This window comes from Naegleria gruberi (assembly GCF_000004985.1).
Source record: "Naegleria gruberi genomic scaffold NAEGRscaffold_48, whole genome shotgun sequence".
Classification (NCBI taxonomy): domain Eukaryota; phylum Heterolobosea; class Eutetramitea; order Acrasida; family Naegleriidae; genus Naegleria; species Naegleria gruberi.
Window position 1 is genome coordinate 1 of NW_003163279.1, and position 27,434 is coordinate 27,434.

The 27,434-nt window shown below is 30.1% G+C and overlaps 8 protein-coding genes across 8 annotated transcripts; 4 read left to right on the plus strand and 4 right to left on the minus strand.

Annotated features, from left to right (window-relative positions):
* Window positions 1-12: 12 nt before the first annotated feature.
* On the minus strand, window positions 13-2,254 carry NAEGRDRAFT_59024 (uncharacterized protein). The gene has a single exon (XM_002673174.1). It carries the CDS (start codon window positions 2,212-2,214, stop codon window positions 73-75), a length of 2,142 nt encoding a protein of 713 aa, XP_002673220.1. The 5' UTR covers window positions 2,215-2,254; the 3' UTR covers window positions 13-72.
* Window positions 2,255-4,736: 2,482 nt separating this feature from the next.
* On the minus strand, window positions 4,737-5,963 carry NAEGRDRAFT_51699 (uncharacterized protein; the record flags this gene model as incomplete). Its single annotated transcript, XM_002673175.1, has 1 exon — window positions 4,737-5,963. One exon carries the CDS (start codon window positions 5,961-5,963, stop codon window positions 4,737-4,739), a length of 1,227 nt encoding a protein of 408 aa, XP_002673221.1.
* A 685-nt stretch (window positions 5,964-6,648) lies between these two features.
* Window positions 6,649-7,566, plus strand: NAEGRDRAFT_71616 (uncharacterized protein; the record flags this gene model as incomplete). The annotated part of the gene is made up of 1 exon (XM_002673105.1): window positions 6,649-7,566. The coding sequence occupies one exon, from the start codon at window positions 6,649-6,651 to the stop codon at window positions 7,564-7,566; it is 918 nt and encodes a 305-aa protein (XP_002673151.1).
* Window positions 7,567-13,358: 5,792 nt separating this feature from the next.
* On the plus strand, window positions 13,359-16,271 carry NAEGRDRAFT_51700 (uncharacterized protein; the record flags this gene model as incomplete). Its single annotated transcript, XM_002673106.1, has 1 exon — window positions 13,359-16,271. The coding sequence occupies one exon, from the start codon at window positions 13,359-13,361 to the stop codon at window positions 16,269-16,271; it is 2,913 nt and encodes a 970-aa protein (XP_002673152.1).
* Window positions 16,272-16,414: 143 nt separating this feature from the next.
* On the plus strand, window positions 16,415-17,578 carry NAEGRDRAFT_51701 (uncharacterized protein; the record flags this gene model as incomplete). The annotated part of the gene is made up of 1 exon (XM_002673107.1): window positions 16,415-17,578. The coding sequence occupies one exon, from the start codon at window positions 16,415-16,417 to the stop codon at window positions 17,576-17,578; it is 1,164 nt and encodes a 387-aa protein (XP_002673153.1).
* A 2,768-nt stretch (window positions 17,579-20,346) lies between these two features.
* On the plus strand, window positions 20,347-21,339 carry NAEGRDRAFT_51702 (uncharacterized protein; the record flags this gene model as incomplete). Its single annotated transcript, XM_002673108.1, has 1 exon — window positions 20,347-21,339. One exon carries the CDS (start codon window positions 20,347-20,349, stop codon window positions 21,337-21,339), a length of 993 nt encoding a protein of 330 aa, XP_002673154.1.
* Window positions 21,340-21,389: 50 nt separating this feature from the next.
* On the minus strand, window positions 21,390-25,889 carry NAEGRDRAFT_80982 (leucine rich repeat protein; the record flags this gene model as incomplete). Its single annotated transcript, XM_002673176.1, has 3 exons — window positions 21,390-25,689; window positions 25,736-25,812; window positions 25,865-25,889. 3 exons carry the CDS (start codon window positions 25,887-25,889, stop codon window positions 21,403-21,405), a joined length of 4,389 nt encoding a protein of 1,462 aa, XP_002673222.1. The 3' UTR covers window positions 21,390-21,402.
* Window positions 25,890-26,028: 139 nt separating this feature from the next.
* On the minus strand, window positions 26,029-27,425 carry NAEGRDRAFT_71622 (uncharacterized protein; the record flags this gene model as incomplete). Its single annotated transcript, XM_002673177.1, has 7 exons — window positions 26,029-26,147; window positions 26,191-26,337; window positions 26,380-26,690; window positions 26,732-26,868; window positions 26,918-27,063; window positions 27,107-27,150; window positions 27,196-27,425. 7 exons carry the CDS (start codon window positions 27,423-27,425, stop codon window positions 26,029-26,031), a joined length of 1,134 nt encoding a protein of 377 aa, XP_002673223.1.
* Between the last annotated feature and the right edge of the window lie 9 nt (window positions 27,426-27,434).

A 27,434-nucleotide genomic window follows, 5' to 3' on the forward strand; every position in this document is an offset into this window, starting at 1 on the left:
TTGTAAGTAGCTACTCCATGTCTTGAATTTATTATTATTATTGAAACATGTTCAATCTACTATATATAGATTCTACCTCTTCTTACACATATGATTCAATAAAATCTGTGCATTCATCATTGCAATACGTTTCTCATTATGCAAACCATCTGTATGTATTCCCTTAAATGAATTTCCCCAAAATGTCGTTTGTTCCAATGGAACATATTCAATAAAATCTTCATACTTGGCAATTTCTCTTCTTATAATAGTATTGGTTAGTGCAAAAATCAATTCTGGACCCACTCTTGGATCATGTGATGGTACAACCTCTCTCCATAAGATTCTTAATTTTCTATTCTTTACATGCCATTCATTGACCAATTTAAAGAATTGAGAAACGAGGGGAGCAAAACTATCAAAAATCCACTGAGTATCAAATGTCTTAAATCCTCCAATACCATAATGACCAGCCATTTCATGAAAAGTAAATGTCATTACTGCCACATCTGATTCCAGAGCAATATTTGTTAGTTCATTCCTAGCTGCTTCCAATTCTAAAATACTTTTAATTCCACCCCACTTTTGATCAGGGAATGCATGAGCTAGTCCTCTACTTTTTATAATAAACTTGTCATGTTCCACTACACAATATCTAAGATTAGCCTTTTTTAATTTTCTACCATTAAATTCTCTGAGGAATTTAAATTTTTGAGAGACTGAAGGATCATATTCTATTAACCAATCGAGAATTCGAGAAAATAATTCATCCACTGATGAATCTCCAAAGAAGGCAATCCTCTTACCATGAAAACAATTATGTACTTCCTGAGCACTATAAATGTAATAGGGATGAGTTAATGCTTCTCCTGAATGTGTAGACATGTCTGATCCATGAATTGGTACATATACTTGATTTGTTCCAATTGTATTAAATAGTAACTGTTGATTATTATCATTATTTTGCATTTTACAAATAATATTATCACAATTATTTCCATAACTAGATCTAATCCACAAACCAAATTTTTCATCAAAAATCTTTTTAGCAAGTCTTTGGTAGGGATCCTGTAAATTGTCTCCAAATAATTGTAATTGTAATAATGTTTTAAACTTGGCATATTCCTGTATAACATAATTTCTATGTGATTCAAATGAATCAGATGATGATGAAATGGATTCTTTTCTTTCCAAACTAAATGGAATTCTTGCAATTTGAATGCCAAAACTTTCAGAAAAATCAAAACTTGGACTTGAATATTGTTTAGCAGAGAAACAATGGTGCATCATTCTAATATCTACTTGAAATTCTCCTCCTTTCAATCTTGGAAGAAAAAATTGTCCAATATAAACTCTCTTATTTCTTTTTGAAGTAAATTGTTTGATATCAATGAAAATATTTTCCCGATCCAATTGTGTTTGTTCAATATCATCAATTTCATTGACATATTGTTTTATATTTTCATTAAATTGTCTAGTTTCCACTATTGGAATAAATTTTGTAAAAGAGACTGCCATACCAGTATCATAATCCCCAAAATTTGTAGTATTTACAATGGTAGGATAGTATTCACTCTCCTTTTCTACAATTCTTGCATGAAATAATTGAAAATAGGGTGAATCCAAATCATATCTATCAAAACTTTCAATTCTCAAAAAATAGACATGTTCCATTGCACTCTTAAATGGTCCAAATACTTTCACCAATCTAGTATCTAAATGTTTTTTCGAACACTCATAATGTGCTTTTCCAATCATTGTTTTTGAAATTGAACCAAGTTGTAATATATTTGAATTTGTATCAATTTGTCTCTTCAATGAATACTTTTCAAAGTACTCTGTATCATTGTAATAATATTTAAAAGGTATGGGTTGAATTAATTGGGCTGAGTTTAGTAGTGATGATGATGTGGTGGTGGTGTTAATAGTGCCCCTATCTGATAGTAATATAACTACTTTTGAATGAGTTTCAGCAATTCTTTTAAATTTAATTTCCTCCCAGAATGGTATTTCCTCCCATTTCAAAATTCCTTGAGCAAACATGAAGAATGTAGTAACAATTGAAAATATAGAAATTGCTATGGTTATGAGAATTTGTAATTTAGAGGTAGAAGAAGACAATGACGATGATGGATTGTAGAAATTATTGTCATCATCATGATGACTTTTGTCACCTATTGTCATGGAAAATAATTTGGAAAATTGTAGAGTCAATCGATAAATTATTGTTTGCATGTTGAGGAGATGAGATGTATTCTCATTATTTAATGTATTTTTTTTTCTGTTTCGCTAAACAAATTGATAAAAAGAGTAACCCATTTCTTAATACTATTCACTATTTAATAACTTTTAAAGATTCATTGTCAATTTTATTTTAAAAATGGACGCACAGTTTGCTCACAAAGGCTAACGAACAAATTTGGTTTCATCTCTCTCATATATTTATGCACACATAAAAACAATTGCTGTGATGATAACACTTGCCACCAGTTGGATTTTCTCCTTTGTATTTGTGCAGGCATTTCAATTCTTTTGTCCATCATCATCACAACATTATGAAGTAAAACAACAACAACCAACATCATCATCATCATCAATAGAAAAACAGGAATATGAAAAAGGAAATAGTAATCATCTTCATGCAAATTCCGATACTGCTGATAGAGATGAGGTTGCACTTCCTCCGACACAACAACAACAACACTTGAATAGAAGAAGTGTTTTTTCTTCATATGTATCGAGTGATGGTGGTATAACAATGGTTACTACTAAGAATAATGAACATCTACTTCACCGTATTTCATTGAGGGAGTTATATAGTAATTTATTTTCAAAATTCAATGTGTTAATCACAAATTTAGGAATTTTAGGTGTAATTTTATTACTAGTTTATTTAGGTCATACAAAAAATCCACTCCTATTCGAAACAACTGAAAAGGTCTATTCTAGGGATTTATTTATTTCAATTTGTGTTGCATCTTTAATTTGTGGAATTTTAACATTGACAAGGAATAGTGATGAAACAGTTGTAACAATTTTATCAAGAGAACAATCAGAAGAGTGGAAAGGATGGATGCAACTTATTTTTCTACTCTATCACTACTATAATGTACAAGAAATTTATGCTCCAATTAGGTTATTTGTTAGTTGCTATGTCTGGATGTCAGGATTTGGGAATTTTTCATATTTTTATAATAGTAAGGGAGATTTATCCTTAAAAAGATTTTTACAAATGTTGTGGAGATTAAATTTCTCTGCTGTTGCATTTTGTCTAGTTACAGGAAATAGTTATTTCCTCTATTATATTGTACCACTTCATACCATGTATTTTCTAATGATATTTATTGTGATGAGAATTGGACAACATTTGAATGAAAGTTTCCTTTATATTCGAATCAAATTAATTGCTAATTTATTAATTATTTATGCTATTTGGGAAACACCTGCACTGTATCGTTTAGTTTTTGCAGGACCTTTTGATTTGTGGAAGCAATATTTGTGGAATTCCAATTTGGATTATCATGATTTTTATTTCAGAACTTATCTCGATCATTACTCTGCATTTTTTGGAATGCTATTTGCTTTGAATTTTGATTCTTTGAAAGAATTAATGAATAATATCAATAAGAGTAGCTATAGAATTATCATTTCTACTGTTCTAATTATTTTAACCACTACCATGATAGCTATATGGTGTTACATTTATTTCCCACAAACAAAAACAGTATACAATTCATTTCATCCCTATTTTAGTTGTGTTCCAATAATTGCCTATGTTTACTTGAGAAATTCAACATCATTACTAAGAAGTTACTATATGAAGTTTTATCAATTTATTGGAGTTGTAACAATGGAGACTTATCTTCTTCAACATCATTTATTAATGACTGATAATGCTAAAAGTATTTTAGTAATAAGAGGAATGAAAGAATTTCCACTATTGAACAGTATTCTGTTTTCCTTATTATTTATTTTTCTATCTTATCAACTCTATGATGTTACTATCAAGTTGAGAGATTGTTTATTTACAATGATTTCTGATTGGGCTAGATTTGGAATATTTTTTGGATATTGTTCAATAATGTACTTGTTTACCTATTTACTACAAGATAGTATTTTAAAAAGGAATAGTTTATTCTTGATCATTGTATTCATATTCATACTGACATTCATTCAATTGATTGGATTGGGAATATATTCATACTTTTCGCCTCACATTTCCAAAAAACATCTTTCATTAATACTGGTGACACTATGTGGAGGTGTAATATTGTTCCTATTAATATTCAAACATGTTAATAGCACTTCATATTCCCAAAAAGAGGTGAATGGATCATTGGAAATAGTTATTATCAAGGATTTTTAGTAATTTGTAGTTCTTTAGCAATTATATTTAGTGGAGATTCACTTTTTGGAATATTTCATGTTGCTTGCAGATTGGCGACAAGGAATTTCACTTCCAAAAACATTATTCCAAGCTCTCTTTAAAGTTTATGGTGCTGCTTATTAAAACATAGCAAAGATTTTCTCAAATCTTTAATGTTTGGTAAATGATTTAATATTTAAATTGTACCTTCAGTTGTTTATCATTTGAATAATATTTAGACAAGTAATTTCAATTTTAGATTTAAAAAGTGTAAATCCTCTTTACAATTCTTCATACTACTACAGCTTTTCTTTTTTTTTCAAATTGTTGACACTTTAACAAGATTTATTAAAATGAGTTTAATAAATGAATGAACAATGTTTAAAACATTTTAGTCATTAATGAATTCAAATACAGGACCATTATTAGGATTAAAGGAAAATGCAGGATATAATTCTGGATTATTTGGTACGCCAGTAAATGCTGTACCATTTTGAGAACCATTAATCTTGTACGATATTTTCCCATCCTTCAATTCACATTCAATAATTGAACCATCTTCAATTTTTCGTCCAAAATAATTAATTCCAAACCCGGCATTGGAAAATATAACTCCTTTTCTGGTATTTAAAAAGTAACCAGATGGATAGTGTAGACGGTCAAGTTGCATAGTTCGAGGTGCAAAACCAATATATAAATCAGTGCAGTTAGAAATTAATTTAACTTTAAATAAATTGGTGCTAGTTCCTAAAACACCTGCATAAGGTTGTCCATTATAAATATGTATTCCCCTAACTCTAGTGGAAGAGTCCATTTGAATATTTGATGAACAATACTTTGCATCAAATTCAACTTTATATCCACAATCAATTGAATATTTTGATTTTAATATCTTCTTTCCATTTATAGGTAATATTTCATAAATAGGTGTTAATTGATAATAAACAATTTCCTCAATAAAATCATTCAAATCATGTTCATTTAAACTTGATAATTTAGATGAAATATCAATTCCTCTTAAATAATTTAAAATTAAATGAAATTGTTCATTGGGTCTATCAATAAAGAATGAATTATCATCTTCCTCTGCTGTTGGATTAAATAAATCATTAAAATAACCAGTAAAGAATGTATCGTTAACACTTTTTAAAGTTACTAAATTTGTGGCAAATATTTTACCACCAACATTAAGTTTTACAACTTGATTCTTTCCTAATTTAGTTTCAATGGTTGTGCTTGGTGATAATTTTGTTTCCAAATTAAATATTCTTTCTTCACGTTCTTTCAAGTCTTTGACAATTTCTTTGGTTTCTTCTTCAAATTCTTTTTTAATTCTTTCTTCTTCTTGTTTCAATGTTTCTTCTTTTTTAGCGAGATCAGATTCCTTCCTATTTAATTCAATTTCCTTGTCATTTAAATCCTTTTCAACTTGCATTAATTTCACTGATTGTTTTTCATAGTGATCAAATATGGAATCTAATTGATCTTTTAGAGTTAATGATTGATTTCTTGTTTGTTCCAAATCTTTTTTAATTTGTGAATCGTCATAAGCAGAAGAACTAGTTGCATATGATTCGGATGTGTATGATGATGGTTGTTTGGTTTTCTTCTTTCCCATTTTCTTTCGATTGTTGTTACGAATATTGTTATGATTAGTTAAGATTTAGTTAGGTTATGAATTCCCATCTTTAAAATAACCACAGAATAAATAAAATGCACTATCAGGAGTTTAATTCAATACTCTGCAGCAAACTTACTCAAAAGGTTGGTTTTGTTGGTGTATTGACCTGAAAAGTCATCTTAAAATCCCCGTCATCAATGGGGAAACATAATGTCTTAACCGATGGTGAGTTGGTCGAGTGGTCTAAGACGACACGTTAAGGTATTATTAATACCTTGGGAATTTGAGGATTTCAATAATGATGCTCAGATTGTACAGATTAGACTCGGAGAGAAACATGCCTTATTCTTGTCCAAGTTGGGAAGAGTTTTTTCATGTGGAAGTAATAGTGCCGGTCAATTGGGTAATCCTTTGAGAAAGGAATGTAACAACCCTGTGGAAATATTACAGAGCTTGTTTGTGGAGCCCTATCAAAATGATCTAAAAATTGTTTCAACCTTTTCATCAAGTGTGTTTTAGTGTAAATGCTCACAACAGGAGTTGTCCCAATACCAATACTGGAGTGTAGGTTTTATTAAGGACTGGAGTTTCCAATAGTTCATCAAAGTGCTCATTTCAAAACTCACTTTTGGAAATAATATGCCTTATGTGGTCATGGTGTTCCATTCCCGCTCAAAAAAAAATGACAAGTTGTGATGTTAGTGTGGTGTTGCAGAATTGTAGAGAAAGGCTTTCTTTTTTACCATCATCAGCCTTTGATAATTTAATAATACAACAAGAAGAAGAAGAAAAAACATCATCATCATCTTTATATCATAGTCATCATTATTTTGGTGCTAATTCTTTTAAATTATCTTCATCATCCATGAATATTCGGAACATGATGGTTCATCCATTTTCATTATGTATTTTATTGATCATTTCGATAATGATGATACAACCATCATTATCTCATGAAATATCATCAACAACAATAACTAGTAGTAGTAGCAGCAATACAATAGATAATAGTCTTCGAACAAGTATAACAAGTATTGTACCATCAAATTTATTTATTAATTTAATAGCAACACCACAAACAAGTGGTAAATCTAGTAATTCAACATTTACATTTAATGTTGTTCCTATTGCTATAGGAGACAAGACTGATGTTACTTGTTTAGAATGTACATTACATGCTCCTATTATTTATTTAGTTATCAATGATTATGGAATTTCGTTTCAATATCAACTTGTTACTAATAATCAATGCCCTAGTGATTTTATCAAGTATTTTAATCAAAATAATTATTCTGATCCAGATGCTTTCTTTACTGAAACTCTTTCTTATTCACCACAATATTCTATTGGTAATTTGGTAAATGTTACTTCTAGTCAAGATTTATTTACAATTTATGGTGTTTTATACAGAAATAATGAAAAAATGAATTCTGGAGTTAATTGCGTCAATATTAAATATTCAAATAATGAAATTGACACCATTGCAATTAATTTGGCTGCCAATGGATCGTGTCCTCCAATATCATCATCTCCATCATGTAAATTATCTTCTGATACCTTATTTATTGTTGAACAATTTGTTTATATTAAGAAAAAGTAATATTTTTATTAAACTTGTTTTATTTATTGTGTGATATTATTAAAATATATTATTCTTAAATATGATTAATATTTAATTTTATTCTTGGTTATTGAAATAGTCATTAAATAACTGGTTAACATGTTCAATTGAAAGTGAATATAAATTAGTATTAGCATTACTATTAGAAAGTGTATTATTATTGCTACTCCTATCTTCATCCTTCTTCATAATTGGTTCAAATATGGTAAATAAAATATGAATAAGTTGTTGTAAACTTGGACTCTGATAACCGTATTGATTAGCAATCTTTGAAATGATAGTATTCTTAAATGTTGAACTACATGATAAGAAGAGTAAAATATCACTTTCCAAATCAAAAGATAATAATCTATAAATAATACATGCCATATTAAGATAATCTTCATGAGTATTATTTGATTTGGCATTAATTTTCAAATCAGTTAAAACCATTCTATCAACTTGATCATTATTTATGGAAATTAAAATATTAGTCAACTTTAAATTTCCATGATATTGATGTGAAACAATTTCAAATAAACGTTTTGTAATTGATTTTAATAATCTGTGTGAAATTGGTTTTCTTAAATTAGTAATAAGTTGATGTAAATCAATCATATTAGATTGATATTCAGTTACAATACAAAATTGTCTTCCATTAATTGGTGAAAACCATTCAAATCCATCCAAAATTGGAAGTATATGTTTCTTATTACTTAATTTAATCATATATTGAATAAATGTATTTAAATCTAATTTTGAATACATTTTAATAACAACATTTTGATTACTTGTTAAATCTTTAAATAAATGTGATTCACTATTAAATGATAATTCATTATTATTACTACTATTATTGGAATAATTATTAATAGTATTATTATTACTATTATTATTAAATTGATAAGTGTGTAATTGTTGATGTTGATTAAATAATTTTAATGGTCTAATTAATTGATACTTGTTTTGAATTAAACTTGTTGAATTAATTAATTGTTGTTGTTGTTGTTGAGGTTTTACAATTTCATTCAATGGTTGATAACCCAATTCTTCATCTAATTTGTTAAATAATTGATTATCCATAAGTGATGATGATGATAATGACATTGAATTAAATTGTGCTTCCAAATCAATTTCTTGTGTTTTTGTTAATTCTACAAATGGAATTGTATTATTATTACTTGAATATTGATTATTTAATGTTTGTTTTACAATAATTCTATTTAAATTTGGATATTCTTTTAAAAATTCAAATGAATCATTATCTAAATCAAGTAATGTTTGACATTGTTCATCATAATAATAATAAATATTTTCATTCTTTACAATATTACCATAAATAGAATTATGAATTGCTGTTTTAAGCTCCATAGCATTTAATATATTATTTAATTTAATCTTTTTCTTAATTGTTGTATTCTTTCCATTCATACAAGTAGCTGTTATAAATAGTAATAGAGTTTTTCTTGCATAATTATTATTATCAATATTATTACTATTATCATTATTTAATAGTATGATATTAGAGTTATTATTATTGGTAGATATTAAATTACTATTATTAGAAGGTGAAATAGAAGTTAATAATGGTGGATCTCTTAAATATTTAACAATTGAATCATGTTGATGATCCAATGCTAATTGTAATGCATTTTTACCATTTAAATTAATGGAATGAACATCAGCATGATATTGTTCTACTAGTAATTTAACCAAATCAAAATGTCCCTTTTTAGATGCACACATTAATGGAGTATAACCATATTTAGCATCTCTAACATTGGCAGATTCACCACATGATAATAAAAATTTAACAACATCTAAATGACCAGTAAATGATGCATTATGAATAGGTCTATTACCATTCTTGGTTGGTATGGTAAAATCTGCCTTTTTCTTTACTAATAATTTGGCAATTTCCAAATTATTATATCGACATGCCAAACCAATAGGTGTCCAATTAATTTTAGTTCCCCTAGCATTAATTAAATCTTGAGATTGATTAGGATAATACAAATCAATCATTTCAATTAGAAATTGTGCCATTTGAGTATGTCCTTTCTGTGAACACCAATGAAGTGGTGAATAGGACCACTCATCAGGTTCACGTATTACTAAATATTCTCTATTTTTCATAATCATATTTTCAACAGTGAATAAATCATTCTTTTTAACAGCTTTGAAAAAGAATTGATTCAATGGTTCTCTAATATTCTTTCTCTCTAATTCTCTAATAAATAATTCAACTATTTGTGAATGACCTTTTTCATAGGCCCAATATAATGCTGTATCTCCTTCTTTACTTTTTATGGAAACATCCGCACCACGTGAAAGTAAATATCTGACAGCATCAATATGACCTTCCTGAGATGCCATCATGAGTGGTGTAAATTGATCTTTACTATCTTGAACATTAACATCTTCTCCACCAAATTCAACTAACAATTTCAATACTTCCAAACTATTATAAAATGCAGCTGAATGAATAGGTCTATTACCACTTGTAGTTGTGAGAGACATGACACTTCCTGCTTGTAATAATAATTTAGCAACATGTGAATGATTATATTTAGCAGATAAACCAAGTGGTGTCCATTTAGTTCTCAATGATTTTCTATTAATTAAATGTTTAACTATTTGTGGTGAAAATTGTTCTTGTGCAAATTTAATTAAAATTTGTGCTGTTTGATAACAACCCTTCTGAGCAATCCAATGAAAACAACTATATCTCCATTCATCATCTTCAACACAATTTAAATAATTTGGATTTAATTTAATTAATTGTTGGACGAGAATGTAATTATCCTTCTTTACATGTCTAATAAAATATGGAACACATAATTGTTGTAATGTTAAATTATTATTCAGCTGTTGACTTGTTAAATTATAATCCAATGTATTGCTAGTAGTTGTAGAAGTAGTAGTAGTTGTAGATAAATTAGTAATAGTAGTAGAGGTAGTATGATGATTATTTTGATTATTATTTTGATTAATGACATATAATAAAGATTGAGTATTATTCTTTAAAAATCTACAAACATCTTCATTATTAATTTTAAAAGCCAAATCTCTTGGATTTTCATTACTAAAATTAAATAAAGTTTCATCTGCCAACATGTCATTAATTAATGAAATGACTAATTCTAAATGACCTGATAAAATTGATAAATGTAATGGTGTATTACCATTTAAAGAAGTATGTCTAATATTAACATCTTCACCATATTCAATTAATAATTTTACCATTTTAATATTTCCATGATAAATTGCTAATGTATGAATAGGTCTATTATTGGAAATATTTACAATTGAATAATCTGCTCCTTTTTCTAATAATAATTTCATCATATCATATGCATTAGATTGTTCATTTAATATTAATTTACTATTTATGGAATTATTTATGGATGGTGTAATAAATTTAGTTAATAATTGACCACTATGTTTACAAAGTAAATTTAAAGGTGTCCATTGATTAATATTTGTTGTTTGATTAATCCAATCTTTTAATTGATCTTTTCCAAATAATCTTTCAAAATTATCAATTAAATAATAAAATATTTCTCTATTGACAGTTTGACATGCAATGTGAAGTGGTGTATATTTCCATTCTTGACATGATGTTGTTTTTAATAAAAATCTACCAATCTTCTCCATTAAAATGTCACACGTCAATACATCATTTTGTTCAATACATTGCATGAAATGATCAATGAGTGAATTTAATAATTTCATTTCATTAGTATTCTTTTGTATATCAATATCTTCATTAATTGTATTATATTCAATATTATTTTCTATATTATTGTTGCTATTATTATTAGATATATTTCCATTTATAGTAGTAGTAGTATTATTATTATTATTATTATTATTATTATTATTAGTAAATAATTCAATATTATTTAAAGTATTCTTTTTACAAATATTTAACATGTTAATCATTTCATCTCTTAAATAATTTGCCAATTCAAAATGTTGATTTCTATAACTCCAATATAAAGCATCATTTCCATATATATTTTTATGAGTTAAAATGGAAACTAACAAATCAATATTATTATTTCTATATAAAGAAATTAAATATTCAAAAACATCCATTTTGTTCTCTTTTGATGCAATAATTAATAAATTATCACCATTACAATCATTTGAATTTAATAATAATTCAATTTGTTGTTGTAAATTGAGTGATGAAAATTTAGTCAATTGTGGAATGAATAATCTTACAATTTCCAAACAATCATTTCCAGAATAAAGTGAAATTTGTAAAGGTAATTTTCCACTTTTACTTTTTAAAAGTGATAATTTTGGATAAGTTTGTACAAAATATTTTACAATATCAAAATGTCCATATCTACATGCTATCATTAATGGTGACATTTCATGTATTGAATTGGATTTTAACATTAAATATTCTAATATGGATATATTTGGAAAATTATCTTTAAATATACTTATTAATTCTTCTACTATATTTAAATGTCCATATTGACATGCCAAATGTAATGCATTATATCCAAATGTTAAATGACTTGTTGTAGATACATTTTTATTAAATGAATCTCTAACAAATAATAATAAACATTTTAATATATTGTTGCTATTATTATTATTAGAAGAAGAAGAAGAAGAAATATTATTATTAGAATTATCATTAGTAGAATTATTAGAATTGTTATTATTTGTAAAATCTTGTAATGTTCCATCTCTAATATTTCTAAAGAATTTACTCAATTGTGTTAATGAAAAATCTAAAATACTAATACTACTACTACTACTATTATCTACATAATGATCAGAGTATTCTTCATTGGAATCTTCTTCTCCCATAATGTCATTATAAAAGCGATGATGATTTTGATGCTGATTACCAATATTAGAAGTATTATTATAATGATTATCATGATGATGGGATTTAAAACTATTTTTAGCGTCCTGATGAAGAATTTGATTATTTGTATAATGATGATCGGAATGAAAAACATTTCCATCATCACTCATATTTTCATAATGATTTGATGATGAAGATGCATCCAATGATAATGGTGATAGACATGAAGCTAATTGTTCTTCCTCTTCTTTTTGATGATTGAAATTAGAGTTAGTAATAGATGTTGTTGTATTAGAAGTTGAAGCAGTAATAGTATTATTAGGAGTACTCGTTGTATTTGTTATTAAATTTGTTGTATTTTGTTGTTGCTGTTGTTGTTGATAATGTTTAAATTGGAGACAAGTTAGTTGATTGTAAATTCTTGAATTGAAATTGTCAAAATTTCTATCATTTGATTTGAAACATTTTAATAGTAAATCCAAATCATATTCAATATTAATTAATTCATCGAATTTAATACAATCATGATTGTCTTGATAGGAAATGTTAGAATCTGTCATTTTTTTATTGTCATTTGACGTTTGTAATTTTAATGGAGATTGAAGTTTTACTGCAGCAGAAAATTGTTAATGTAGATGATGAATATGATATGGTTGTTGCTGTTTTTTTGATAGGAAACGAAATTGATGTATTTTTAATAGTATTAATATGTAATAGTTTTATCCATTTTTGAACCATTTAAAAAAATATTGTAAAGATTATAATATTCAATAGATAATACTACAACTCAGTACTAATAATACAAGGTTCATAATTCAAAACCTTACTCGCATTCAACAAGTTCAACCTCAGAGATGAAACTAAAAATACTTTTCTCTTTTCTGAGGTTGAACAGATGGACAACTTTAATATCCAAGCAATTTCTTGAAGCCTATCGAAAAAGAAGCAGAGAGAAAAAATGTCATCTCAATCCAATGAAGCTAATAATCAACATGATGAATGTTGTGGTGGTCATCATCACCATCATCAAAAGAATAAGCAACAAGCAGCTTCTTTAAATATCAATGCAAAGCCTTTTACTTTTTCCGAGACATCAGGTTCATCAGCTGAACAAGCTCCTAAGAAGAAACATTCTAGAAAGCCATTCAACAAGATTCCAAATAATAATAATAATAATAACAATGGAATGGTTCAATCATCAGAATCATCAACTACTACTAGTAGCAGTGGAAATGTGAATGAAAACAATCAAACACATTCTCAAGAAAAGCCTTTAAAGAAGAAGCCTTTTGCTAAGAACAAACCAAATCATCAACAAGTCATTGATGAATCTAATCAACAACCACCACAAGGTCAAGAATCTAATTCAACACCATCATCATCATCCTCTTCTACTAAACCTAAGAGAAATAACAAACAAGCCTTTAAAAAGTCGAGTCATGAATCAGCCACCACTTCATCTGTTGTAGATAGTTCCAACAATAATTCATCAGCCTCCAATGCCTTTTCTTCCAACACCACTAGTGTAAATAATAGACCACCACGTAGTGCTAGAAAACCAAAGCCATCAGCCACTACAACTCCTATCAATGATCAGCAACAAGAAGAAGGAAATACTGTATCATCACCAATTCAACAACAAGTAACATCTTCTACTGATGGTTCTGCAGTTTCAAAGAGAAGACAAAAATTCCAAAATCATCCTCATGCTAAAACTTTTGTTAAACCAATTGTTGCTGATGATAATTCTGATACCATCAGTACAACAGCAAGTGATGTGAGTAATAGTACTGCAACAAGTGCTTCCTCTTCTAATAACAATAAGAAAAAGAAGAAGAATAACAAACCAAAAGTTGAAAAACAAGATTCGGAACAAAAAAAGGATTCTAAAAAGAAGAATAAGAAGAAACATCATGATAATGATGAAGATATGTTTTGGTCTCATTCTTTTTCAAATGCTGGTGCCTTCTCTACCAAGACAACAAGAACTGTTTATGATAAATTGAAAGCAGCCAAATTGACTGAAGAGGAAGTTGAAGCATTACCATTGCAAGACAAAATTATGTATCAATTGACAAAACAAACTTATGACTGTATGGTTTGTAGTGATAACATTTTAAGACAACATCATACTTGGTCTTGTACTGATTGTTATAGAGTTTTCCATTTACAATGTATCAAACGATGGGTTTCAGAAAAAGTTGAAACTGAAGATAGAAATCATTGGAAATGTCCAGGTTGTAATTCTGCAAAAATTGTAAATATTCCAACAGATTATTTATGTTTTTGTGGAAAGATTGCAAATCCAAAGGTTAATTTGGAAGTTATTCCTCATTCATGTGGAGGTTTATGTGGTAAAGTTAGATCTTGTCCTCATCCTTGTACTGATTTCTGTCACCCTGGTCCATGTAAAGAATGTGATCTCACTAGAGATGTTAAATGTCATTGTGGAAAGGAAACATTCTATTCTATCAAGTGTAATGATCCAAATTATAAGAATGGTGCATCTTGTGGAAGAGTTTGTGGAAAATTACTTTCTTGTAGAAAACATACTTGCCCAAATCCTTGTCATCAAGGTCCTTGTGAACCTTGTAAGGAAATAATTAATGTTGAATGTTATTGTGGACATTCCAATTTACAACAAGGAGTTTCATGTCATACTTATAGTCATTTGAATACTTCAATTGCTCATCGTGAATATAATTTATTTGATATCAAGAAGGGTGAAGATGATTCAACAATTTATAGAACCTATAGTTGTAATCAAACTTGTAAGAAACTTTTACCATGTGGTCAACATTGTTGTGATAGAGTTTGTCACTATGGAAAATGTATTGGACACAAGATTTCACAATGGGTTAAAACAACAAGTCAAGAAGAAGAGGAAGGTATCGATGAGTATATCAAAAAGAATGGTTGTTATCAACAATGTAGAAGTATTTTGAAATGTGGACATTTCTGTACTTTGAAATGTCACCCAAATCAAATCAAGTGTATGAAATGTAATGCTCAAGTTGAAGTTTATTGTAAATGTGGTAGAAAGTTTGAAAAGAGAACTTGTGATGGTAAGAGCAGAGAGGAGTCTGATGTTATTTTCCTTGACTGTGATGAAGAATGTAGAAAGATTCAAAGAGTTAAACAACTTGCTGAAGCATTCCAAATTGATTATGATAAGTTTGAATTGCCAGAATATACAAATGAACTTACTGATTTTGCAAGAAGAAATTTGCACATTATCAAAAATTGGGAATTTGAATTTGATGTCTTGTTAACATCTGATAACAAGAGAGCATCTAAACAATTTACACCAATGAAGAGAGAACGTAGAGCTTTACTTCATGAATTAGCAGAACATTACAAATTTAGTTCAGTTTCAGTTGATGCAGAACCTAACCGTTCAGTTATTGTTACATTGGGTACTCAATCTAAGAGGCCATCAATTTTATTGAGTGAAGTTGTTACTGATCCTGAGAAATTGAGAAAGTTAAAGGAAAAGATTATTGAACAAGAAGAGAAGGAAAGAAAGGAAGAAATTAAGAGATATAGAAAATTCAAGTCAAACAATCAATCCAATTCTCCAATTGATGAAGATGAATGGACAAGTGTTAAGGGTAAATCATCATATCAACAAGAAGAAAAGGAAGATGTTCTTTCTCGTATTGTACATGCAGGAAATAATGCAAAGAATATCAAAGCCCAAGATGTTGATAAGAAATTATTTACAAATTCATTCGGATCATTTATTGAACAGGATCATCACCGTGATAGTAATGAACAACATGAACAAGAACCTGTCAAGGTTGGAGACACTTTAAATTGGGCCAATGAAATGGAGGATGAAGATTCTAAAGTTTTGGAAGAGTCCTTGTAGAGTAAAGATACACTCGGTTAGTACAAAACAAATAAATTATTTGTAATCGCGTTCTAAAAATAATTTTTTTCTCGCGCCGCTAGTTTCGCGCATGTTGATGGCTTCAATTAATCTAAAAAAAATATTAAAAAATACTCGTCATGATGGCCCAATCGTCAAACAACAACTTGGAAGTTAAAGCTGTGGTGTATAATCTTGGAAAATTGTCCTTGGACAGCAATTACAACGATAACCCTTCCAATTATTATAAAGAGTTGGTTGATCGCGCTCTTCAAAACTGCAAGAATATTGAACCTAACGAGAAAATTGATAATTTGACTTGTAATTTGGCCCTGTTTATTGATGATGAAGGTATTACAAAACAAGTCAGAAGGAGAAAGGTCGGAATTACTCCTAACAGAACAGTTTTTTCTACCTTTTATTTCGTAGAAAGTCCGGGTTATCAAAATGCAAATGAACCTACTTCCCACTTTTGGTGGCTATCAGGAAACACTATTGTATATAAATGTAATCAAAAGGGTGGTGAGGGAGGTACCACTGAATTCACCATTGTTGCAAGTCAACTTGAAGCTGCTAACAATCAAGAAGTAACCAAATCTGGATGGATTTTGCATCATGATATGGGAGTGGACGTGATTGTTGTAGATCATATTATAAGCAGTCTTTTCGATCCAAAAGATGGTAAGAATACTCCAAAGACAAGTAAGAAGGTCACCAACAAGAAGTCAACTGTCCGTGTTGAAGAAAACAATGAAAAGAAGAGCTCAAAGAAAAGTAAGAAGGCCTCCAAGAAGTCAACCACAAACAAGTCAACCAAAAAGGCCACCAAGAAAAGAAAGAGAAATGAAGATGATGACGATGATGTAATAATGAATTCTCATAACGATAATATAATTGCAGTTCCAAACACTGCTCAAGTCAATGAGAATTCTAACGAAACAAAAGAAGAATCATTTTTATTAAGTGATGATGTTAATGACGGTGATGCATTAACATCATCCCAATTGGAACTAGAAAGGGACCAAACAATTGCTATTCTAGATAATATTCAAACAAGTTTTCCAACCAAGATGGTTTCTGATTTCATCTCAGTTCGCAGTTTAAACCAACAAGAAAAGAACGAAACTAATATTCATTCCTCCTCTGGTTCATTAATTCCAAATAGACCATTTTGGCCAACTGCATCTGGTAGTGAATCTGATCATGAATTGACTGAATTATGTTATTGTTCGGATTTCTTTTCATGTGAAAATGATTGTTGTTTGGAACTAAAAACGAACCAAGATCTAAATAGTGAAATTATTTAGAATGCTTTTTGTAAATTAGTTTTTATTGTAATCATTAAGTTCCACAACATTCAAATTATTATAAAATTAGAGTTTGAAATATATGCAAAGAATATCAAGAGTAACGATTCAAACGGTTTTTCTGATGGTATGTCAAGTGTGTGTGAAATTTTTACTCAACTCTTGTGAATTTCAGCCTTCGTGAAATAGTTCACCAACAATCTTTTCACAAATGATGGAACAAACAGAGTTGTAAAGACTAGCATGTCAGTCAAGGAGAGTTTAAATCGAACTTGGGTTTCGAAAAACAAATTTTCCTATTCGATTTTGCATGAAGATATTTCACAAGTTGAATTTATATTTGAATTGAATGATTGGAATATGTTGTCAAAGAATGTAATCTAATGCAATTAACATCCTCTCAAGTATACTTCTCCAACAAACCTCCTTCCTCGTGTCCACAAAGATTTTTTGAAGAAATTGAGGAAGCCTTGAATAAAGCAACACAAAACCCCTTTTCTTTAATTCTCCATTAAGATGAGCCTTATTCGTTTACCCCTACATAATTCAACAAGTGTTTTTCTTTGTTTACGGGTTATGTAACAAGAAACAACAATTTCTCTTAAATTCAATTCCCTTAACCAAGAAACGAGCGTGTCAAATTCTATTCCATTGGTAGCTGCAATATCCAAAACTCTTATTTGTTTCATAAATGAGCTATTCAAAATACAGTCCAAGGCATCAACCAAAAAATAAATTCTCAAATGCCTAACATTTTTCAAATTACCATCATCAAACATTTTCATGGTCTCAATATTTGCCCAATGTGTAATTCTTAATTTTTTCAAATTTAACAATTCTCCTTTAGAAATATAATGAATGCCCATGTTATCAATCTGATCACTTAGTTCCAATGATTCTAGAGATCTTATTTTGGATATAAATTTAATATCATTTATATTAAAGTAAATAATAAGTAAATGTTTTAAATTTGATAGACATGTTAGTGGCTCCAATGAACATGATAATTGAATGTAAATATTGAGAGAAGTTAAATTAGGAACAGAGTTGCAAAATTGTTGGAATTGATAAAAATTTGATGGTGTGTAGTTGTTATATCTATTATTACGAAGAGTACAAGTTAATAGATTTTCCATTAATGGAAAATCTTTTGTTGATGAGATGTTCTGAATATCAAAGACGGTTAATTGTTTTAAATTGTTACCATTTAAATATTTGAAAGCAGCCCCTGATTCCCCTATGACAAAATTTTCAAGTAATGTTTGTTTTGAAAAATATTTACATATTAGTTCGTCGATTTCTGTTCCTAAATTCTCAGTCGGATAGTATTGGAAGGTTTTGAAATTAATGCCAGAATTGAGAATTGACGTAATCGTTTTTTCATGTAACAATAATCCGTCTAGAGATAGTGATGTTAAATTCGGGAACAATGTTGCATCAAAATCAACATTATGTTTCGTTTTGTTTTCGTGAATAGATAATTCAAGCTCTTTTAAATTAGAAATGGAATTAGGCTTAAGTATTTGTTTTACATTGTTATCGTTAATAGGATTACGAATAGAAAGGCTCCCAAGTGTCTGAAACCAATTTAAATCAACTTGCTTTAGCCTATTTGAACTCAACTTCAAGTTTTTTAGTTCTGTTAAACACTTCATCACTAATAAAACATCATTATTAGTTAACTTAACACAAGTAATCTCAAGACTTCTAATATTTGAATAATAATTCCCTTTAAAAGCAGAACTATAAAAATTTACAGTTTTAAAACTTGTTACTTTTGGAGATTGAATAATAGATTTGAACTGGGATTTTGTTATATCGTGTTGTATATCAAAATCTGTAAATAATAATGGTAAATCACCAATAGGTAGCTTCATTGTATAATTAAGTTTAGTTAAAATGTAGTAATAATATGTCTTAAATTCTTTACGAGCATTCGGAGAGAAACATAATTGTCTCCATAATGAACAAACAGAAGCAAATCTTATCATATCATTTTGGTCAAGAAATGGAATAATATTAAAAATAATAACATCATCATCAAATAATTGAAATTAGAAGAAAATCTCGTTCTAACATGCTCGGTTGTCAGCCGATTGAATAAAGGAAAATAGTGCAATTATTACAATATTTAAAATCGGAGTAAAACAATGATCACAGCAACAAGCATCCAAAAAATAGGAGAAAGCAGTAAAGCTGTTGCACTACCATAGCAGAGAGAATTTGCTTATGAACTTCTTCAAGTGATTAGAAATAGCAGCATTTTGGATTTTCAGATTTGGTAGACTTTGGTTTGGGCGAGTTTCAGTGCGTCCCGATTTTCAGACTTTCCACATCTTTAGTTGGTAACATGATGTTTATTATTGATAACATGTGTTACCGATTCCATTTTTTGGACACTTATTTCAATATATATTAATTTGACAATGACCAGATTCAATGTATCTATTAATCAAAAAATCGATAAAGAAGATCCAAAGAGATTACTATTCATGTTTTCATTGCAATCAATTCGGTTTATTTGCCATTTAAAAACCGATTGTATACAACACTCATATCTATTTGTCCTTTTTAACTTCGTGCACCTTCAAAATGTTTACAACTTGCTTTGCAAAGTTCCGCAGCCAATAGATAAATCCTATTTCGTTGTAAAGTTCTTTTTTTTCCTGGTCTCCACCATTTTTTTCTTGGTACGCAAATAATCATATTTTTAGAATTAATTTTTTGAATCACAAAATCACTTTAAAAAAAATTAACCTAACAACCAAATGGCCAACAGAAAGCAAGCTACCAAGAGAAAGGAATCACCATCCTCATCAGCAACCCCATCCGAAAAGAAGAGAAAAACTTCCACTAACAAGCAAGACACAGCAAGCTTGGAGAAGTTTTTAAGAGTTACTTCCGATGATTGTCCTACCTGTGATGAACTCATCCAAGCATTCAACAACAAGGAATATTTAGCAGGTGAATTCAAGGAACAATTAGATGAGTGTATTGATGAATATCTTGATTCTCCGGATGAAGAAGACTCTGTTCAAGTTAAACTCGGAATGACAGAATTTTCCAGAAAGCAATTTACTATTGATGCAGATTTTGATCATGTCCAAAACATGTATGTGTTTGCATACGACAATGGTGAAAATGGTAAGCGAAAGGGGATTACTTCAATGTCCAAAGTTACTGATAAGAAGAAGACAAATTGTTTCACTCAGTCTGCCAAATTGATTCAAGGTGCAAGAAGGGATGGACAATTGAAGATTGTTTTGGCAGTGTGTAAAACAAATTCAGATGTGGAACTTTATATTTCAGAAGAGGAATATAAAGTCAGTTGGACAGAAAAGAAGCAAGAGTCTGAGAAACTTACAAACGCCTTTGATCAACCAATCAATAATGAAACCTCATTACCAATAGTTCAAACAGATCCAATCAAGTCTTTAGAAGACTCTGAAAGAAGAGTTCAAGAACTCGAAGAAAAACTCAAACAATCCCAACAATTTTCCCAGTTTTTGTTTGGTTGGATGTGTTATTATATGCAATGGTATCCATCTCCACAACCACAAACAACCAATGATGAGTTCTTGCCAGAAAATGAATTAGGGTCCAATATTACAGAATTCTCAAGTAGATGGATTTCATCAGAATGCGTTAATGGGATGGATTTCTTTCGGCCAACTGTTCAAGAAAAGAAAGATGATGATCCTTCTCAACTTGCAGACGAACAAATGCCTGTCATGCCTTTCGCGTATGGTCAAACTCTTTAGAGATTAAATTTTAAAATAAGGGAAAATTCACTAACTAAATTGTTAATATTAAAATTAATTGCTTTATTTGAGAAGAAACATGACGATCTTTACGTCATCTCTTGTTGAGAAATCCGAAGGAACATTAACTGTGATATTCTTGAATTCCTCAGGAATGTTTTTGCCCTTCTTCCATGCTGTTGAGAATGGTTCCCCGAAAAGTGAGGCACTAGTGTCTGTGCTAAATAACTGGAATGCTTGGACAAGGAAATACAAATACAGAGCTTCCTTACTTGTGAACTTAACATTTCCCTTCTTCTTAAATGACACTTCTACTGAATTTGGAGCGACAAAAGCGACCGGTAATTGCTCTCCTGTCCACTTTTCCTTATTAGATGGTTTTTGGTCTCCATAAGCCAAATGTTTGCTACTTACTTCAATCACACTACCTTCACAAAACTCGATAATAGTGGATTGAGAAATAGCATGAATGAGTTTTTCCTTAATGGATTTATCCAAACCAACCTCTACAACATTGCTTTCAACTGCAGTTCCTTTGACGTTATCATTTCTTACTGGGATATATTGTGCCTTGATGAATCCCATTAAACACTTATGTGAAAGAACAACAGAGCTTCCTTTTCCATCATTTTCAATAGCACTAGAGTTATCAAACTGGGAAAGAGGAACAAAAGGACCATTTACACCACTGAAAGATATCAACCACTGAATTATTGATTTACCCTCAATTCCACCATAGTATTCACCTGATACACTTAATTTACCACCTACAATAGAATTTCCAGTAACAACAACATTTTTGATTGATGGATTGTGTGCTTGAACTGGGTTACTTCTGATATATGCTTCCTTTCCTTTAACACCATCATTTCTAATTGGTAGATATTCCAATTGTATTACTTTTCCAATATCTTTGGTTGTAACACTATACTGCATAATGTCAATCGCAACAACTTCACTCTTAGATCCATCTAAGCGTCTCCATCTTTTCATACTACTACCTTCTATTCCACCATAGTAAACAGACTCTGCTTGCAATACTCCATCTTCGAGAGGTGTAACTTGATCATTCTTTGCTTGTTTGAATTGAAGACTCTTAATGCATGGAAGAGCACCTTCAACTTTTGCAGATTTGAATGACACCTTTTCTCCAACCACGCCATCTTGTCTAGTTGGGAAGAACTCTAACAAAATTTGTTTTCCAATATCCTGTGTTCTACAACAATAACTAACCAATTCAGCACCAAGTACTCCTTCAGCAACAACTTCTGATTCCCTTCCTTCAGCAACAACAGAGAGAATAAATCTTGATTCACCTTCAAAACCTCCTGAATATGTGAATTCAGACTTGATTGTTTCGCCTTCAACAAAAGAACCAACAAGCTTACAGGTGCCTTCTGGTTTGGCAGGTTGAACTTCCTCAGTAATTTGTTCGAAAGGCTTTCCAATAATATGAGTGTAAGGAGAAGTTCTTTTTGGAGTTAGAACAAGTTTAAGTCTACAACCAATATCTTCCAAAGAAATATGATAGTTAATTCCAGATGTCACTTTTTCTTCTTGATCTCCTGACACTCTGTACCATTCACAAGTTGTATACACCATATCAAATCCTTTTCCTTTTACATCCTTTACATGGATATTTCCTTCTTCAACAAGTTGCCCCATCAAACTAATAGATTCAATATAAGGTTTTGAAGGAATAACCAAAGGGCTCAAATCACTACCTGTCCAAAGTGTTTGTTGACCCAGGTTGTCAGTAGATCTGCAAAGATATCTGAATTTCTTATTAAACATGGTTTCGTCTACTACCAGCGCATTAGTGTCAATTGAAGAGTCCACACATTCACCTGAAGTTCCATCAATAATATGCCACTTGTGCTCTCTCAGAGATTCTTCTGTGATGGAGGAATATTGAGACTCTCCAAGGAGGGTGCACCCGTCACTTAATTCAGCTCCTTCTTCTCTTCCTTCGTATCTTATTTTTACATTTTCAATTTTTGGAACTGGAAGATCAACAAATGTGGAAGTGAACGCAACAACCTTTTCTCCTTTAGCCATATCATCTCTTACAGGAGTAATTTCAACCTTAAACATACAACCTATATCTTCTTTTTGGACAGTATATTTAGGCGTTTGCTCAGCTACCATTTGGTCAAAAGATATTTCTTCTACTGGTGGCAGAGAGCCTGAATTAATAATTTCAGTAGGAAGTTGACAACTTCTGTACCAATTAATGATAGTAAGCCCTTCTGTTCCTCCTTCATATTTGTAGTGAACCTTTAACAATGCCCCTATTGTTAGCACTCCTTCAATTGTTGGTTCTGAAATTCTAGGAATATCTGGTTCTATCTTTGGAGTTTTAACTTCAACTGATTCTCCCTTAATTCCATCACTTCTAACAGGAGTGCAGACTATTTTAATTTCCTTTCTGATATCACTCAAATTAATTTGATATTTCTTTCCGTTTGCATGTTCAATTTTTTCCTCACCATTTTCATCAACCCTGAAGAATTCGAATTCAGAATTTCCTTCAAATCCTCCATAATAAGTAGTATGAACTGTGATACTATCATTTTCAGCAAACTTTTCGCTTTCTACAGAAACATCAACAAAGGCAGGAGGAGCAGGAGCAACAACATTGGAGATAACTTCGACAGTATCACCAATTTTACCATCAGTATTTACAGGTGTGGCAACACATTTAAGTCTTTTACCAACCTGATCTTCTCCAGGAATAATATCTTTCGAGATTGCTCCGTTAAGCAACTTGAACACACCATCTTCCTCAACTAGCCATTGGAAAGTACATTCACCTTCAATGCCACCAGTAAACGAGTAAGAAACCGATGATGGTTGATCTTGTTCAAATTTTTCAGAAAGAACTATGTCAAAAATACTTGGCTTCTTGGATTCTACTTGGGAGGAAACTTTGGAAATGGAAATACCTTCCACACCATCATTTCTGACAGGTGTATAAGAAAGAACCAAATATTTTGAATAATCAGAGCAAGCAATCTTATAAGATTTACCTGTTCCAACAATTGGAGCATCTTCTATGTTCTCTGAAGGATCGATAACTAATCTCCATTCGAATCTTGATTCTCCCTCGATACCTCCCTTGAATGAGCTTGTGGCCTCTATTGTTTCTCCTTCCATCACTGTACCAATAATGTCAAGAGAAGAACAGTATGGCTTTCCAGCTAATACTTCTCCAGTAGTATCCTCAAAAGAAATGAGTTTGTTGGTGTGTTGCTTGAAAACAAGAGAAGCACCTAAAGTAGTTGAAATATCATCAAAGACAGCTATATAACAAGTACCAACAGCTCCATTATACCAAACAATTTCAATTTTGAAACTTGATCCCTCAGATGGTACTTGATTGACATCAGCAGATATTACCTCGGATCTTCCTGATTCGTTAGCAAAGTAAAATGAATGTGGGCCAACAGGAACTAGTAAGGTAAGTTTTTCTTCTGCAACCACATCAAAAGAAGCCAAATGCTCATTCTTCTCAAATACAATCTTTGACCACTTTCCTTCTGGAACATCAATTTCTAAAAATCCCATTCCTAATGCCTCAACTGAGTAATCTTGATTTGTATCTACCTTAAAAACAGGGAAGAATCTTACTTCTTCCTCTTCTACAGGATTTTGACAATCAAAACAATAGTTTAACAAATGGAATGGTGTTCCTTTTGAAATTTGCCTTTGAGCATCAAGAAGCCAATCTTTTGAAAAAGCTTTTAACTTTTCAAACTCTTCAAATTCTTCTTCATAAGGAATTAATAAACCTAGCAATACTGATTCTGAAATTGTTCCTCTATAATTTGCTGCATTTTCAAGAGTCTCATCGCTAAGCAGTTCTCTATTCAATGATCTCAATTTACTGAATAGAGCTATGGCTATCTCTTTGAACTTGTTAATTTCTACAATTGGGTTATCTGAGAGATCTAAAGAATCAAGCTCTTCGAATGATTTTACATTTTGAAAGTTCTTAATACGATTATTTGGAGCACTAAAAGCTCTTAATTTAGGAAGAGCAGGACCGTCCCATTCACTGATCGAGTTGTTTCCAAGAATTAAGGATTCCAATTCCTTGAGATTTGGCATGGACATGAGAGAAGTAATCTTATTATGTGTCAAAAATAAATGTTTAAGAACTGGCATATAAGACAAGAAGGATAAGTTCTCAATATTATTTGAACTCAAATCCAATACTCTCAACAATGGAAATTCAACTTGAATATTTAAAGTTTTTGGTAAATCTCCATTTCTGGCATACAAATATTCATATCCAAATAGTTCATTAAAATCAAAGGTTCCCAATTCTGTATTACTAATATTCAATTTCTAATTTGTTCAATCGTTAAAGCATCATAAAATTGTTTTCACTTACCTTTACAGTTTCCACTTTCTTTGGTTGAGAAGAAAGAGCCTTTTTCTTCATTGGAGATTCCGGCATCTTCTTAGATCCTATTAACGAAGAGAAGGTAAATAAACGTCTTGAGACTTGATGATAACAAACCTTGAGGTGCTATTGTTGGAGGCATTTTTTTATTTTAAAAATTGTATTTTGGTTTGGCGGGAGAAATACTGAAGTCATTTAAGATCTGTCTTAATTTGTCAACGAGAATCAAAAAGTACGAGATTGGTTGATAACAATGTTTAATTATTCTCAATAATATTACTTTATTGCTTTTGGTTTGTTTGTGGTGGGTGTGCCATCTGTTGTGTAGCTTGTTTTTGCTGTTCTGCTACCATCTTTACAAACTTTTCAAAGTAAAAAGTACTACCATTGTGAACCATAACTATGAAAATGTTAATATTTCAATAAAATCCAATAAAACATACCAATATAAATAGCAACAAGACAGAATGCATGGAAATAAATATATCTAAACATGAAAATTACAGGTAAAACAGTTAAACTATGATAGAATAATTGGAATGCCATAAAAGCAAATAATCTGGTGGTTGCTGAGAATTTTTGTCCAAGCTCTATTCAAACATGTTTGTGAAATATCCTTAGAAAATACTTACTGTAAGACTTTGATTTTTTATCCATTTCTGTAATCCATCTGAAACTTGTAATGACATGAGATCTTTCCTTCAAGATATTTCTATCAATATGTTCAGTTTTGATAAAATATGAAATTTGCCAGAATAAGAAGAAGAGAAGATGAGGAACTATTACTTCAAACCATGTAACTTCACAATTTTCTCTAATACAGACAGAATATTCAGGGAATTGTTCAGGATACCATCTAATTGCAAATGAAATAAGTGGAGGGAATGTATGAATAAATGCAGAAGTTAACTTATCAAAATCATGGAAAACAAGTGAATTTCTCCTATTTAAAATTACAATTAACAATCATCTCTTTAAACTTACCAAAAAACAATTGCCAATAAGATAGGTCCACAATTATTAGCAAATGTTAAAACAAACAAATGAGGACTAGTTGGGAAGAAGAATAAGAAGAACATTAATGCCAAATTTCCCATATAACAGAAATCAATCATAAAATACTTTTGAAATTCAATGATATCGTTCGGAATTGAATTACGTAATACTTACGTGAGCATGTTGAGAGTGGAAATCAATGAAACGATAAATCATCAAAGGAATCATCCACAAAATGTACCAAATAGGTAAATATTTTGGAGAATGTCCAAAAAGATAGGTTGTACTAACAAGAAGAAGAACACCAACAGTGAATGCAACTATAGAATTTTGGAAATTACAATCTCGGAATGTTGTACTTACTCTTGTCACTAAATGAAACTGAAAAATTAGGAAGATTTTTCAAGCTAATATGTGATCAATTATTATTTAATTATTACTAATAAACATACATTTTATATCTCTTTCTCAAGCTTGATGAAACATTTACAAGTGTTGATGAAGGTTTTGGAGTTGCTTGTTGTGGTCCTTGTTTAGGAGATGATGAAGTTGTTGTTGTTGTGTTATTATTATTTGTTGTTGTTGTTGTTGTTGGAGTTATTGTTGCTGTTGTTACAGGATCTTGTTCTTGCTTCTTTTCTTGTTTACTTTCCTTCTTCTTTTTAGTTTGTTGTTGTGACATTTTTTGAGG